The 16,842-nt window shown below is 41.4% G+C and overlaps 2 protein-coding genes across 4 annotated transcripts in view; one reads left to right on the forward strand and one right to left on the reverse strand.

Moving 5' to 3' along the window:
- The first annotated feature begins 308 nt into the window (after positions 1–308).
- Positions 309–2,983, forward strand: MALL (mal, T cell differentiation protein like). Of its 2 annotated transcripts, XM_049799440.1 has the most exons (4): positions 309–658; positions 1,796–1,963; positions 2,312–2,440; positions 2,798–2,983. In XM_049799440.1, the coding sequence occupies exons 1-4, from the start codon at positions 557–559 to the stop codon at positions 2,858–2,860; spliced, it is 462 nt and encodes a 153-aa protein (XP_049655397.1). In that variant the 5' UTR covers positions 309–556; the 3' UTR covers positions 2,861–2,983. The 2 variants fall into 2 exon arrangements, with proteins under 2 accessions (XP_049655397.1, XP_049655396.1); XM_049799439.1 differs by having other exon boundaries at positions 1,796–2,440.
- Positions 2,984–3,026: 43 nt separating this feature from the next.
- The window catches only part of ASB3 (ankyrin repeat and SOCS box containing 3), a 31,719-nt gene continuing 17,903 nt past the window's right edge, over positions 3,027–16,842 (reverse strand). The window contains exons 1-10 of one of the 2 annotated variants that reach the window (XM_049799438.1): positions 16,627–16,719; positions 16,177–16,390; positions 15,617–15,775; positions 13,992–14,104; positions 13,206–13,341; positions 12,330–12,507; positions 10,745–10,942; positions 7,415–7,666; positions 4,454–4,587; positions 3,027–3,874 (exon numbers count right to left, since the gene is read on the reverse strand). In XM_049799438.1, the coding sequence (XP_049655395.1) occupies positions 3,603–3,874; positions 4,454–4,587; positions 7,415–7,666; positions 10,745–10,942; positions 12,330–12,507; positions 13,206–13,341; positions 13,992–14,104; positions 15,617–15,775; positions 16,177–16,372 (1,638 nt within the window). In that variant the 5' untranslated portion in view covers positions 16,373–16,390; positions 16,627–16,719 and the 3' untranslated portion in view covers positions 3,027–3,602. Of the gene's footprint in view, positions 3,875–4,453; positions 4,588–7,414; positions 7,667–10,744; positions 10,943–12,329; positions 12,508–13,205; positions 13,342–13,991; positions 14,105–15,616; positions 15,776–16,176; positions 16,391–16,626; positions 16,720–16,842 lie in introns of those variants that run through there. The other variant, XM_049799437.1, reaches the window with a different exon arrangement.

The raw sequence follows: 16,842 nt of genomic DNA on the forward strand, positions 1-16,842 counted from the left end.
CACTTAGGAGCACACAGGCAAACCCTCCTGTCTTTTACCAGTGTGTTGAGTTGTCTGTAAAAAATGTTCAGCTGCAAGTTTTTGAAGGCTGGACGTGCCCAGTGGGTGTGGGGGAATCTGATGTGAACACGGAGCAGAAACCTGAACAGAAAGGGGAGGAGGCAACAACAGTGGAAGCAAAAATATTTCAGGCTTGAAAGAGTGCCAAGGACAAAAACTGATTGCAGGAAATGTTTTTGCCCTGGTGTGGTGTAAGATTTTTTTCTCTCCCCTCTTGTTAAAAGACCTTGAATTGATTGTGTGCTGGTGGTGAGGCTGGGGTCCTGTTGGTCTCTAGTCCCAGTGTCGGCAGCAGGGTGTGTGAAGCTGGCTGCAATAACCGGAGGGCTGCTGAGGGCTCCTTCAGCCAGAGGAAGCAGTGTGGTGCCAGCCTGGGCTGGTTTCTGTGATTACGTCCCTACGGGTGTGTCAGTTAAAACCCCACACGGGAGCAGCGCGGCACAGGCAAATGTGAGCGAAGCCGAGCCAGAGCAGTCACAGCATCAGCTGAGAAGAGATGGCCTCAGCGAGTCCCCCTGTGGCCTCCACACAGCCCACCTTGCCCTCTGGACCTGCTGTCTTCAAAACGGTCCCCTACGCCTTCATCCTACCGGAGATAGTGAGTATGCTGAGCTTTGCTGCATTACAGCGCCCCGCTAGTGGCTCTAACGAATTTAAAAATCAGGGAGCAGCCCCCTGAATTTTTTTTCACTAATCCTGAAGACAGCATTAGTGGGAAATAACATCTTCTCTTTTGCTTATACTGAATGCACAAAGGTGGTCTTTGTGATGTTTTTGGAACAGCTTGAGGGCAAGATACAGTCCAGATCCATGCCACAGCCTGCGTAAGGGTCACTGGCTGCCATGGGACTGGGAGAGGCTGAAGAATTGCCAGTGCCTCCAGGGCAGGAGCAGCTCCAGTTATCACATACAAATTGCTTGAAAATCAAGGAAATTTCATTCACTATGTTCAGTCTTTCCAAGGGCTTGAAGGCAATTGGGTGTTGTGTGACATTCCATGAATCTTTCAATTGCTTATGGGTCCAGAGGGCAGTCGGTGGGACTGGCTGAGATAACTGGTGGTGTACTTTGACACGACACAGTGCTGGTGATCCACACCACCCACACTTCATGGGCGCAATTGCTGTGGCTGGGCTTTGCTGTGAGCTGCCTGTGCTAGTGGGCTCAGCTCCCTGCTGCAAATTTGGGGGGGCTTCATCCACCAGAGCTGGAACAGCACAGGGCGGCGTGAGCTTATCCAGATAACCCTGCACACTGTCTGTGCACGGTAAACATTTTGGGTGGATCCAGAGCAAGCGACTCACTCTGGGCTGGTGCGTGGAGTCAGGGGGAGACTTCCTCATGCTGTGATTTCAAGCCCAGGAGATTAATGAGCGGGCAGGGCTGGGCTGATGCGGCTGTTCACCTTGCCCAGATAAAAGCACATTTTCTGGCTTCTCTGCCAAAGGCTTCGGAGTGAGATGTTTCCTTGCATCGAATACAGCAGCAAACCTTTGCCTTTTGTAATAAACATTTTTAAGTATTTTCCAAGAGTGTTAGGGGAAACTCGTGCCAGCTTGTGGGGCTGCTGTCATGCTGGGATGCTACAGGACACTGGTCCGCAGTGCCTGAAGATGCAGGGCTTCTCAACAGCTGCTGGCGCCAGTGTGGGAGGGAGGTGAAGAGAGACTCAGGGAGGAGAAGGGGCTTTCCCCATTCTGTGCTCACCAGAGGCGCCTGTGTTTGTCCCTGGCAGCTCTGCGGGACCTGGGTGTGGATCCTCATCTCTGCTACCTCCGTCTCCTTCCCGCTGCTGCAGGGATGGGTGATGTACGTGTCCCTCAGCTCCTGCCTCATCTCCCTGCTGCTCCTTATAAGCTACCTCTTCGGCTTTCACAAAAACAGCGAGAACTGGAAAGTGCTGGTAAGGAGGGGCTGGGACAGTGACAGATGTTGGCAGCAGCAGTGTGGGTGCAAAACCACCGTGGCTGGTGATGGGTTAGCTGGCCAGCTGCTGGCCCTTCTGCAACCAACCAGACTTTTTTCCTTTTTCCTTGATTGGAAATGCCGAGGGAAGCTGTGCTACGCTGCAGGTGCTGTGTGGGCACAGGGAAGGGTTTGGCATGGTACAGGGGTTTGGTTCCAGCCCCTGTCTGGGCGTGTCTGCTGTTTGAGCACTCGCACGTGCACAGGATGGACCTCATCCTCAGGGCGAATCAGAAAAGGACAGTCCCGGGCAGGCTTTGATCCTTGCTGCTCCTTTGCATTGCAGGACAGTTTGTACCACGGTGCCACAGCCATTCTGTACATGAGCGCTGCTGTCTTGCAAGCCAATGCAACCATCCGCTCCGAGCTTGGCCCCAACTCGCCACTTTACTACCAGCTCAACAGTGCCGCATCGGTGAGTCAGTCCAGAAAACCCCAGGCAGGCTGAAGCACCTGCAGTTCCCCTTGGGGAGATGTAAGAGCAAATATTAAAGCCACAGCAGAGCCACCCCAAGCCCAGCAGTGTCATACTGGTCAGAGCTTCACCTCCTCATCTCTTGCATCGTGCAGCCAGCGTGGGCTTCTCAGGGTCCAGCAGCTCATGGATAGCCTTGTGTGACAGCCTCCTGGGAAATGTGGGGGGCTTTGCCTTTTCTTTGAGGCTGGAGAGAGCTCTAGGCTGGGAAGTTTTCCTAGGTCAAGAGCACTGAGAGGAGATGGGGTTAGACTCTCCCAGCTGACCCCAGCTTTTGCCCTTCTTCCTCTCATGCAGTTCTTCGCCTTCATCACAACCTTCCTGTACATCCTCCATGCCTTCAGCATCTACTACCAGTGAGCCTGGCAGTGCCAGCTTTGCCTCTGCAGGACCAGGGCTTTCCCAGCGTGAGGGATGCAGCTGTCTTACACCATGGTGTCCTGGCGCCGGCCTTGTCACCCACCCTGTGGGGACGGCGGTTGCTTTTTCACTTCATTGAAGGAGGGATTTTTGTACAGCTGTGCCGTGTCGGTGTGCTTGTGGGGACATTGTGTGCCTTGCCTATGGGCTACGCAAGGGGAGGGACTGGGTGCGGGCTCCAACGTTCTGCCAAATATAGACAACCAAAGACACGAAAATAAAAGAAAATTACTGTTCCTTCAGCAAATTATTTCCTTTCTTATATTATTTTCCTATCTCTGGTTCAGCTAGACCACTCCTCAATACATAAATACATAACAATAATACAATATTGTGTTCTTTGACTTTCAGATAATTTCATTTGGTATATGCAGTACTTGGAATAAAGTGTCTACTAACAGTGTCTGACCAAGTAGATTTCAACCACTAGATAAGCGATGTTCATTGAACAAGCTAATTTTACTCCGTAAGAGTTAAAAATTTCCTTTCAAAAACCAGAAAATGTTCATACTTAGAAAGCTACAACAGACTTCTTAAACAAATAAATCATAGAACTTCTAACAAACTTCTAGATATAGTATAAAACTACAGCATGAAAAGACTTATTACTACAGTTATTTACAGTAATTCTTCTCCAGTGTCTGCTAATTGCCATTACAAAATCTGCAGCTGCAGAGTTCAGTCACCACTTAACACAGGTGTTACAGGTGTCCCTCCTCTCTGCACCTTCAGCACTGGAGTGACTGGTAGAGGGAGCTCCCTCCTCTCTCTGCTTCAGATAATCCTCCGCTTCTGGGATAGCATTGACTCGCAGTACATCTAGGTAGAGAAGGTAGTCCTGGAGACAAGCTGGCAATGGCAGTTCCCGGATAAACCGATCTGATCGCAGGCGTTCACTCATTAGAAGGGACCGGATCTCAAGACGACAAAGATGAAACAGAGAAGGAATGAAGGCTGAAAAATTAAAAACCAAGTCAAACACTGAACAGGACACCATGGGATTACATCGCTTGCCTGCAGTTACCTGGTTTAGCTGGATCCCATGTGAACCCCCAGTCTCTGGGCAGGTAATGACACAGAGTTCTCGATAGTGAAGGGCTGTTGCCTGCTAGAATCAGCATTTTCAAAATCTCCCTCTAGCTAGAAAAGTTACCTTAAACGTCTAGAAACAAAGTGTCAAAAAATCATTTTATCCTTAATCAGAAAGTTTTATCTAACCAGCCTAGAACAGCTACCTGCTTGGGGAGACAGAGGCTCATGCCATCTTACAAGAAATGAAACATTAAGTCTAGAAGTAAATCCAGCAACAAAATAACAGAAGGGGAAACACTTTTAAGATAAGTACTAAATGACAGCATGACTCATTTGTTTGTTTAGGGTAACTACTATTTCTGCTCCCCAGTTTCTGGACAAACAATGTCTATTGACTATTGAACCTTCTTTGCTGTCGTGCATTAGCACAAAGAGGTGTTTCCTACTTACAGCCTGGAAGTTGGCATACACGGAAACTTTTTTCTTAACTCTACTGCTTACCAAAATGGCTCTTGGGAGTCCAACTGAACTTCTCTTTGTAGTCTGAAAGGTCTTGCTCTACAGCTGGAGGAAGTCTCTTCCAGTTTGTGAACTCCAGGATGAAATTAAGGGCATTCCCGCTCACAGAGAAAATCCTGCGTAACAAAAACTCCCATAAATATCATTTTACACAATAGCGTAAGTATAATAATGGTAACAATGCATAGAAAGCTTTACTATTTTCTAACAAATCCTTAACAACCTACATCCCAAGCCCAGAAACAGAAAACCACTAAAGAGAAATCCAAAGTAGTTTTGACAGCCCACGCCTTTACTAATGTAATTTTATCTTCCTCCATTTCTTTTTAAAAGTTAGACTGTAAGAGAAAAATCTCTGCTCTGAAATTTAAATGCCTCAGTAATAGGCAGCATTCTCCTCTGCACTAATTTCTTATTCCATTCCCACCTAAATTTTAATGAGGGGTCAAGACACCAGAGCATTATAAGCATTACCATCACATTTGGGGAGAAAATGTACATAGATTCAGATACTTATTTATTAAACAAAACAAAATAAAAATCCACAAAATTTGCAAGTGTTTCAAACTCTCCATCTACCAAAGACTGCATTTACCTGTATTCAGAAATCAGTATGATTTACATTTCAAACCTTTAGCAGATTTGATTGTGAAGAACTTCTAATAAGAGCTTAACTGAACAAAGTGTATAAGGAGGTTTAAGTAACAGCAGGTAAAACAACTGTTTTAGTATTGCACGTGCTGAAAATCCATGCAATTTCACAGAACAGCTTCTTGGCTAGATGTATACAACCCTGAATTTTCATTTGAACGAAAATCTAAATGCTCTAAATAGAGAAAAATACCAGACTAAAAACTTTTAATACACTTGCTTTTTACAAGAGATTCACGTCAAAATTATTTTATGTCCTTTCTAGTGTTTATTATTTCATTTCTCATATTTGACTGAACTTTCATAAATTCACCGAAAACCATACAGGAGAGAGATCTGATTGCCTAACTTTCTCTACAGAGAACAGTGATTTTACTTTTTCCACTGGTAATTAAAATTGTCACTGCTCTAGATTGACCAGTTTATGATTGATTATACAGTTGTTTTACACAATGAGCCAGAGACAGTTAATGAATGCACCAATGTCATTTGCTGTCTACTATCCTCCTGTTATTTTCCAGTACAGAATAGTTAATGTTGAAGTTAAACTTTTACAAAAACAGTGTTGTACATTATGATGTGATAAGCATTATTTTTAAAAGTGAATATTTAGACAAAGGAAGTGACTGGTATAAAAGTATTCGTGGACTACATAAAATATCAAATATCATCATATATAACATACACGGACAGTGAGATTTGTTTACTCACTGAATTGCAATCTTGTAGTGTGATTACTTTTGCAATCACTTAGTCTTCTATGCATAAATATGATCTACAGAAGCACTGCTATACCATGCTTTATACATGCTCCTCTAATTACTGTTCAGAAAGCCATGGATGCTAATGATTAACAGAATCTCACTAAGTCATAAATTAATGCACTTAAAACTACCAATGATATCTTAACCACGATATCTTAACAGTACCTGAAATATAAACCAGTATTTAAGTAAACCATAAAGTCTTACTCCTTTCATACAGCTAAGTAATGCATGTAATGAGTTTATACATCTCACATTATGTTATTAACAGCTGAGACATATGGTAGTAGTCTAAGCATCATCTTCACAGACAAGAAAAAAACAGAAAAACATACAAATACTTCATAATTTAAAATATAAGTTTAATTCTGTAGTGCCTAATTAAATATAAAACATCACCAAACAGTTATTTGTATGTGGAAAAACTTTAAAAAAAAAACAACCAAAAAACCAACCCCCCCCAAAACCCCACACTGGAATTTTCACCACATTATTTTGTTTAACACAATCTCTAACTGCATCCATTTCCTCTTCTCCTAGCCTTGTGTCCTGGTTTCAGCTGGCATAGAGTTAACTGTCTTCCTAGTAGCTGATACAGTGCTATGTTTTCAGTTCAGCATGTGAAGAATGTTGATAACACTGATGTTTTCAGTTGTTGCTCAGTATTGTTTAGACTACAGTCAAGGATTTTTCAGCTTCTCATGCCCAGCCAGGGCACAAGAAGTTGGCACAGGACACAGCCAGGGCACCTGACCCAAACTGGCCAGCAGGGTATTCCATACCATGGGACGTCCCATCTCGTATAGGAACTGGGCAGTGGGGGCTGGGAATCGCGGCTCGGGGACTGGCGGGGTGTCGGTCAGCGGGTGGTGAGCAATTGCCCTCCGCATCATTTGTACATTCCAAACCTTTTATTACTACTGTTGTCATTTTATTAGTGTTACCATTATCATTATTAGTTTCTTCTTTTCTGTTCTATTAAACCGTTCTTATCTCAACCCAGGAGTTAAGAATTCACAATTTAAGAGTTCACAATTTTCTCCCCCATCCAGTGGGATGGGGGGCAGTGAGTGAGCGGCTGCGTGGTGCTTAGTTGCTGGCTGGGCTTAAACCACGACACTTTGGCCCAGCTTCACCTTACATTTGTTTCCCATCCCTCCCGACCTCTTTCTCAGTATTTGAATTTTTTCTTCCCATTACCATATTATACATACACACGCAATTTGCAACTAACTTTGGGGGCTGATAACAGATGTTCAATATAGAAACTGCAAAATGATGCCTTTCTCCAGGGTAGTGATAAAGCAATCACATTTCTGACTCTCTTCCTAAAAGAAATTTGTTTTACTGAATCCAGCCATTACCCGTGGATGATTTATTTCAGACTTTCCGTAACCCTCACCATTCCTGATCATGGCAACTGATGATCAAGTACTATCCTCTGAAAGCATGCGTTAAATAACATTGGCAACAGCTTTGCAGATTAACATACAATATTTAAGTAAACAAGATAACATTATCTGCTTACCAGAATCTGCGCATTAAATTCACTGGATTAAAACCAGCCAAGAGCAGATAAGGCAGCCATTCCTTGTACTCCTCTTGCACTTTAATTGTGTAACTTAGGAACTCCGATAACTGGTCCCCAGAAGGCAGTGAACAGCCCAGCTTCAGGAAGCGTTGAAACAAAGTAAACTTTTCATGGAACAGGCAATATCCCAAATTAATCCCAAGTAAGGTGATCCCGTATTTCAGGAAAATATCAATGAAATGAAAAAACCTATGAACAGCACACAAGGAACAGGACATCCTGTTAGTTCTTCCCCAGACCTTTGAGGAAGCAAATTTCTTCTACCAAAACTCCCCCCAACCCAAAGAAAAACCTAGCATGACATTCGGAATGCAGTTCTTTCTGGAAAGCATCACCTTAAAATGTAGAACTAGTTCAGGAGACTCCAGTCCTTACATTTAACTCAAGTGTTCGTTTTGTCCTGAGAAACCTGTAGTTCCAACCAGCTTCCAGCCCTTCAAAGCAAGCCTTTTGATCACAAATACAAACCTCCCAAAGTCATCAATTACTGGGATCTGTAACCCAGAGGTATTACCACATTGCTGCTCCACCACGCGCTTGCTATAAGCAGAAAGCACCGTGCCCACTTCATTAGGTTTCACCTTAAAAACATGCCACATGCAACAGATGGACAAGTATGCAAGAATATCAAATGACTGCATGTCCCAGAACTCGGGGACCAGCCTAATGTTCAAACTTATTAAGGGTTTAATTTACACCCAGCTCCATTTGCAGGTAGGTCTGCAACCCACTGAACTGTGGTAAACATTTTTAAATGTTTTTTACAAGAATAATTTTATTACCATATTATAATTGATAATGATACGATAATGAATGAGATTATGACTGATAATTAGCGTGGTGTTAGTTAGTAACTGGATTGCACATTACTTCATAGAAGTGGTTTTGAAGTGGCAATATATGTTACCTGCCTCATTTACAGCACATTTTAGTAGTTACCTGGTCTGCATCCCTTCCTAAATTATTATATACTAAGAATAGGACAGAAGGGGAAAAACAATGCCCGAGGATTTTTAACGATACTTTCTGGGAGTCTGCAATGAAAATCAGTAATAACAAACCCTATGCACTGCTTCACTGCACACCTTATACGTCATGTATGGAGATACGGGAAAGCACATTCTGCCTTGTACCCCGACGTGTGATTTCACATGCGCCGTTTTGGATATGGATGAGTTCCTGCCTCAAGCAGTTCAAAATCACCTGCAGCCTGACCAGAGACACAAGAGGCTGTTAACAGGCACAGTCACTGGGACGTACTTTCACTACTAAAAAAAACCTAATTCTGTCCTTGATTTCCTTCTTTGAAATAAGCCTTTTTACTTCAAGTAGGATAAACTCAATCAGAATATTACTGTAGTATTTTCACTTCAGGACCATTATGAAACTGGCAAGTTATTTATTGCAATTATGGCATTGTAGATCAATGGCATATATTTGGTAGAGTTTTTAAAAATTCTCCTAAGCCAACTGTAAGAATGTGCAATCCTATTAATTAGTAGCATGCAACTAGTACACACTTTACAAACACATATATTCAAACATATTCAACAAAGAATATCCCAGCACAGTTAATTCTTTCAACAGCTTTATCTAGGGGGAAAAAAAAGGTGCATCTCATGAAGACCATAATTTTTAATTAGAACAGGCTTTCTCATAAAAAGTAATTTCTCAAATAGCCTCTGTGTATCTGTGTACAAGCCTCAACTGCTTACAGGATTCAGGACACCAAGGCACATCCTCTAAATGTTAGTATTTTGGCTAAAAAGGTTTGCAGGTGATGAACTTCTGGAATCTAAGAACTGTTAAAATATTGCATATTTTGATTTTTCTTCCCTACATAAAGGCAATCAGAGCAGGTCACATGTGGAAGACAAGAAGTAAGAATGAGAACCTGAAATAATGATTCCCAAATGTAAGCCAGCCCCAAGAGCTACAATTTCGCGTCTACTGGGTAAACTGCTTATTTTAATGGGGGTGAACAAAATTCACTACTACCATAACCTCATAAATTTAAATGGTAGCAACATAAGCAATAGATTTTGATCCATGTACATGCAATATTCTGTTAGAATCTGAGTTTTAAGAGCATTTAAAAGCATTTATGAAGATATTTATCTTAATGAAGCACACTAGCCGCATAACATTACTTCACATTAATATTCCTGCGGAAGAGTGTCTAGAAAGGGTCAACTAACTAGAATTCTGGCAAAATAGTAAATGAGAGCAATCAGATGAAGAAAGTTTTCAAATGTATTCTCTACCACATGAAATGCCTCTGCTGTTCTAAGGGGTAAAGCAGTTACCAGGTAATTGCTCTCAAGTCTCAATTAAAATCTAAAACATAATGACATTACAGCTCTATAGAAAGGTCAGAACTGCAAAGAAGTGACTGACATGTGATTCTCTATCTAGATTTGAGCTGTGCCAGTATTCAATCCTTTGAATGTTATTTTATACATTGAATTAGTTAGGGAGGAGCACAAGGTGAGCTTGGGGACAGCAACATCAAGAACTTTTACAGTAATAGACCCCTCCACAAATTTCCCACAGAAAAAGGAAGAAGAAATTTCTGTACTAAAAGAAAAAAAAAAAATCAACAGTAAGGACATGAAGAGCATGTCAACTGACATACCATATATACACACACACTTTGGAGTAAGGCTTCTATACTTTATTGTTTTTCCTCCAAAATTATAGCCTTTGCATTATGAAGTAAGCATTGTTTTATTTCCTGTTGAATACCAGGGGTGTGCATCACTCACCAGGCATAAAAAGAAATGGGTCATGATCTAAAAGAATGTATCATGCAGTTTCCCAGTCCTCCTTACAGCTATAGCATTGAGCTGATTAATTCTGCTTGTCTTATGCACAAGACTGGCATACGGAAAAGGAAAACACTATTTCAGAATAACTCCTCCTTATTGAAAAGGATCTGGCTACTTAAGAGTCCTTTTGATCCAATTACAGCATCAAGTCACGTTCCCAGAAGACAGAGACATGTTGGTAAGGCCTTCTGAAAGCAAGAAAACTGCAATTATGTTCTACAAGACTCTTCTTCGAAGAGCTGAGCTTACCCTTGGAGATTTCAGTGAGCTTCTTCAGCTCATGCACGCAATCCAAAGCCCACACACCATTCGGATACTCACAGTTTAACTCCAGCAGCTCAAGAATTGAGGAAGGAGGGCAGGAAAACTGCACATTTAAAAAGTTAAATAAAGGCCAACATAATTATGAATAGTTTCAAAATATAAGAGATATACTTACTCTTTTTGGAAGACCATACACATGGGTGATCTGCAGTCAAAGTTAAGGCACTCTTGAGCATCTGGACTGTAGCCTTCTTTAAGTAATGCTTCCAAACATTCTTTATGACCACCATATACTGCTGAATACACAGGGCTCACTTTGCCTTTGCCTTTGTCACAAATCCGATCAGTAACTGGTATTAGCAACTCTAATATCCTGCAAATATTTTAAAAAAACTATCTATTTTGTGATCTTATGCAATAATTAATTTCATTTGTCTGGTCATTACAAGTTAAGAAGAAAATCCTACCAGTTTTTTCACTTTCATACATAGATAACAAACATTGTGCTTTGGGATGGATTTAGGCTGGCAATAAATATTTTAATCTGAACCAGGGACAGATATTTCCTATTATCCAACAATCCATTTCACAGCAATAGAGTACCTCTGCACATTAAATCCAGACTTCCATGAAGTCTGGAAGCAAACTGAAAACGTGAGTTGCAAATAAATTAATATTTACTTCCATTCAACAACACTCACTGAGGTACTGAAACAGAAAAATCATTCTGTTTCATAGCTCACACCTCTACATACTTTCCAGCCAACAAGGATTAGTGACAGACACCTATTCCTTTGCTACTGGAACTTACTGGCGCTGCTCAGAGGTTGCCAGTTACCTATGGCTGCAAAAGCTACGAAGGCAGCTTAAACCACATAGTTTAACGGTGGACTTGGCAGTGCTAGGTCAACAGTTGGACTTGATGGTCTTCAAGATCTTTTCCAACCTAAATGATTCTGTGATCTTATGTTTCTGAGAAAATGAACAATACAGAGCCTCCTCAGTATCTACGACAGTCTTCCCTCCTCATCAGTTTGAGTGGCATTGATTTGACACACCAACTTTAAAGACAACTAAGCTGATGACCTCCTTTTGCTAGGGGGTAAGATCAAGCATCTACTGATAATTTTGCAGTTAGTATTGTCATTAATATACTTGATTTTAAGTGCCGTCATACATGTGCAAATCATGGGGTTCTTGAGAGACGCTTCTCCACAACAGCATGCTGCTCTGGGACTTCCTTCCACTCTTGGTTTTCTGCTGTGAAAGCAGCTTTTATCATTGGGATTGGAGAAAGCTACAAATGCATTTTGAAAAGGATTATAGGAACTGTTTTGTGGCTTTCATTTTCTGGCTGGTTCAGCTAATTCATTATTTGCATATGATTACTTCTACTACTTAATGGTCAGGACTATAATTAAGAGCTGTTCAAGTCATGTATAAAGCATATGCTGTCGTTACCTGTATTTTAAAATGTAAAAGTAATATGGCTTTTGAGTGAATCGATATCTGGTTCAGCACTGTGGAAAACCCTCTAAATTCATTAGGATACGGATCAGACCCAGGTTAGATGCGGAATTAAAAACGGTTGGTCATTTTACTGGGACTACTAACAGACATTAAAATAGGAAAATAATTCGGAATTCTAAATTACAAATCAGCTTGAGAACTTGTTTTTCTTCCTTTTAGACCTGAACTTCCTCTTTGTTGATTAGGTTGTTACCAGAATCTTCTGTCTGAATGCCTTTTTAATCACCTACTTTTTATGGCCCATTTCAGCAGCTGCGTGAATAGGTAACTGCCAGTTATCCTCGTTGCAGTAGAGATTTGGATCTGCCCCTTTTGATAAGAGCAGTTCCACACATTCGGCATGGCCCTCCTGTGCAGCTATCAGCAGGGGAGTGGCTCTGTCCTTGGCTTGACAGTTTACGTCTGCACCTAACAAAAAAAGCCAATACTTTACATCACCACTACAGGACACAAAATAAACAACAAATTAATGTTAATCAGTAATGGGTTTTCACAGAGTGACTTCACAATACAACAGGTTTTCCACAGCAACAAGGAAACATTAACCAGCTTGTCCCTAAATTTTTCAACACTCAGTGCTTTAACATTAACTCTGTCAAAGATCAGCACAACACGAGATAAACGTGCTGGAGGAAAGGCAATGGGCTAGACAATCTTTTGATCACAATTATTTTTCGAGATTCTCCCCCAGGAGACATGCGTTTAGATGTATAAAACTTGTTGATTATGTGAATGAAACTGTTGCTGTCACTTTATGATCAGAGAGAGGTATCTTCACTTAACCTGAACAATATTCTATCACAAAAGCAATGTCATCAAAATCAGACCATTAATGTAGTGCTATTGTAGGCCTCTAGAAGACCCTGATGATCCTTAATCTTTTCAGAGTTTTGGTTTATTACTTCCTACCATCACTTGCTGAAAACTATATTAAATTACTGAAACAAGATTTAAGCAATTAAGATGGTTTTGCATACCCATCTGCAATTAAAATTACATTAAAACCCCCTAAAATTTCAAGTGCAAAAGTAGAACTAAAATTGTATCTGGTGACAGGCTGATGCGAGTTTACAAACAGTAAAAGCTAAATGAATGATCACTATTACCATGAGATACAAGCAGTCTTAAACTCTCCAGTTTTCCATACTGAGCAGCAACAAACAAAGGTGTAATTCCAAAGTCATCCTTACATTCCTTGCTTGCCCCTTTCTCCAGGAGTATTTTCATTATCTCAGTGCATTCCTGAAATAAATATTTTTATTCTTAACAAAAAAAGTGGGGAATTGACATAATGTATTTTTCCCACACATTCCAAACAGAAATAAGAAAAAAACATGATATATTCAATATTCTAAAGGTGTACCGAAAAATTAGTGGCAGAAAAAGTTAGACAAGTTTAATTTTTCACATTTGTTCATTTACACAATATGTACAAATGGAAATTAAATTAGTTTATGAGAACCATTTCTAACATATTTCTATCCCAGAAATAGGTTGTACATCTCACTGATGATGAGATACTAAACGGAACTCCATTTCTAACATATTTCTATCCCAGAAATAGGTTGTACATCTCACTGATGATGAGATACTAACCAGAACTCTTTCTCAAAAAATCTTGTAAGAGATTCACTTCCCAAGTAACAACACATGAGCGTGTGAGTACATGTGATACTTATACTATTTAAATAATTATTGCTTCCCAACATCAACATCTCATGTAGTTCCAGATACACTCTTCAGTGCATTGCAAGCCCTTCGGTGTTTAGGCAACCTTATGACTGCTAGGGCAGGTTAGGAAAAATTACCCGATAAAAAAGCAAAGAAATAGATAAATTATCACTCAGAATACAGCAGTTACATGGAAATTATATGATACACTTACAGGTTACCTGAAAAGAAGCTTGGTGCAAAGAATTCCATGCGGACCAAGAATGAGGTCCCTTAATATTTGCTCCATGTTGGAGCAGAAACTTTACAACATCTGCATGTCCATTTTCAACAGCTTCAGATAGAACAGGAAAAAAAAGAAGAAAAAAGAATCCTTATTAAATGGATTTAAGGAACTCATTGAAAAATTCAAATGGTCTCACCACTAACTTTCCGACACAATAATCATAATTCTTTTAAACTTGCCTTGTATATGCTTACTTGCCTTTTACATTTACACCCCCAAACCAGTGTTGGAGAATGGAGATTTATCGACAAAGTTTTTAGTTAGACTTGTTAAAATTCTACCTACATTGTGCTAACAAGAGTAACAAAAGCAAATTTCTCTCCTCCCTCTTTCCTGCGGAACATGGAGACAAATCTGCAGCAGGCACCTAACTACATGACAGTTGCACTGGCCTCCCAAATTTGTGAAGCCCACTGGCTATCTTAAAACAAATTCCTCCAAACATAAACTTAAAAAAAGAAAATTAAAACCGTTTTAAACACTTATATAAAAGTAATTTATAACGTGTACATTTAACTTATGCTAATGCATTCGTTAACAAAGCCTCCTTTACCATCCTGATTCATCCTCAACTTTTTGCAACGACAATTATACCAAGGCACATTTCCTGTGTCACCGTAAAAGCTTGATATGGTGATAAATGACCTGCAAATAGTTGCTACTGATTGAATAATTTTTAGAGTATCAGCGCACAAGCTCACCAAAGGAGCGCCAGTGGCTTGTAGTACTCAATGTCCAACACAGAGCTGTACCATAACCCCATTATGTAGTTTGGACTAATCTGACCACATACTTTTTCCTTTTTAAAAATCTCTTGGATACACAACTCCAGGACCGTTCCTTGGCCCTGTCTAATCTATGTAAGCACTTACACGTAGCGTTAATTATCATTATCCAGTGTGCTTTTAGTGATGATTTCCCCACAAGTGCTACCTATTACCAATTGTTTTAAGCAAATAAGCTATTTAGTTGCTTAAAAATAAAATGTGACTAGACTTGTAAACCGAGGTAATGTGGCAGCCGTGTTTGCCTGGGTACGGAGGCGAGTAAAACAATAAGCGTATTTAATCAGATGATTTAGGCTCTGAGAGTTCCCTATAGCAGAAGTTTTAAGCATTTAATTATGTCAAACATAAACCATAGGAAAAAATACTACAATAATGGACCTTAATTGCTAAACTAGGAGTTCCAAAAAGAATAAGAGGTCCTTCCACATAAGAAGTAGGGAGGAATTAAAAAAATAATAATACTTGAAATACCCTCATATAGATGCAATCCTATACCTCCTAGACCTTTTCTGTGCCAGAAAGAAAGAAAAGGTGATACAGGAAACCAATTTGGTTATACAATTTTGTTTTAAAACACACTCTGAAGCAGATTTGTCCACAAACAAAAGGTAATTTTTAGACCCACTCCATCTCTGAGCCTAAAGTCTAGTATTTAGGCTACAAAGATACAAAACATGGTAGGCAGTAAATGAACTCTGGTGAGTTTAAACTCAGTAAAAAAGCTTTGCCCCACTCCGCAGTTGTTGTGAGATTTCAAGAAAGCTCGTGTCACCTAGGAACAGCGGGGTTGTTGCTTCGGTGGTAACTTCATTGGGGTCAGCCCCAGCTTCCAGAAGAACACGAATGCTTTCCAAAGACCCATGGCGTGCCGAAAGGTGCAGCGCACACAACCCTTCAAATGTCTTTGAGTTTATGTAGTCATCAGATGGAGCTACAAATGAGAGTAAAGGAGGAGGAAAAAAAATACATTTAGCAATGAATTACAAAACACAGTTATTTTCTGAAAATAACTGAGTTATTTGAGATGTGTGGCCTACAGAGTATCCACGAGTGTGCTGTTATCATCAACTCTTCCAAACAGCAGTGTCAGTTACTGCTGGCCCTAGGCAGATACCCACCTTGGACAGAGAAGGTGGCACTTTACAGTCAAGTGTCATTCACAGACCGCAACATGCCAATTTCTCTCTACCACAGCTGGTCAGTAACTACCAAACCACACAGAAATTTGCAAAACAAGTAAGAATAAGACAAGGGAAATCTATTTGGCTTATATTTTATATGACGGAGTAATTCAGCAGCAAATCACACTATCTCGCATCAGATTTTCCTCACCTGCACGAACTAACAGCCTCAGACATTCACTCGAATTGTGAGCTGCTGCTTCGTGGATCGGCACCCAACCCCTGTTATCTGGAACATCGATGCTGTATCCCTGCTTAATTAGTTTCCTCAGCATTTTAACGTTTCCTTCTCTGGCTGCAAGCCCCACGGCAGAGCATCGATCCGAATAGGCTTCCGTGAAATCCATCCTCGCGTACGGCAAACCCTGCAGGAGCAAGGCGGGAGGAAGAAAGGGAAGGAGAGGAGGGGGAAGAAAATGAAAACAGTAATTAAAAAAAAAAAAAGAGACGCCTGTTAGTACTAAGTACGCGCGTTTTTGTTTTGTTTTGCAGAGGTTTTGGTTTGGTTTGCGGTTTCGGGGGCAGCGTGTTTGTTTCGGGGGCAGCGGGGGGGGGGCGGGTAGCGGCTCCCCGGGCAGCAGCCACGGAGAGCCGGGGTCACCTTTTCCCGACCGGCCGGCCTGGCTGAGAAGGCAAACCCCAGCGCACCGGGCGGGCTCACGCTCACAGACACTCCGCCGAAACGGCGCCGCGGCTCCGCCAGGACCAGGACCAGGACCAGGACCAGGACCGTCCCCGCAAGCCCCGCGGCCGGCGGCAACGTGAGGGGCAGGACCCACCGCCCCCCGCCCCGCCGGCCGAGCGGGAAGCCCGCTCC

This window comes from Accipiter gentilis, chromosome 5 (genome assembly GCF_929443795.1).
Source record: "Accipiter gentilis chromosome 5, bAccGen1.1, whole genome shotgun sequence".
NCBI classification, from domain to species: domain Eukaryota; kingdom Metazoa; phylum Chordata; class Aves; order Accipitriformes; family Accipitridae; genus Astur; species Astur gentilis.

Excerpts from the sequence above, each read along its gene's own strand:
- MALL (XM_049799439.1), top strand. The coding sequence starts at position 557 with ATGGCCTCAGCGAGTCCCCCTGTGGCCTCCACACAGCCCACCTTGCCC. Across the intron at positions 659-1,795 it reads CCTTCATCCTACCGGAGATA|CTCTGCGGGACCTGGGTGTG; the intron begins GTGAGTATGCTG and ends TGTCCCTGGCAG. Across the intron at positions 2,441-2,797 it reads AGCTCAACAGTGCCGCATCG|TTCTTCGCCTTCATCACAAC; the intron begins GTGAGTCAGTCC and ends CCTCTCATGCAG.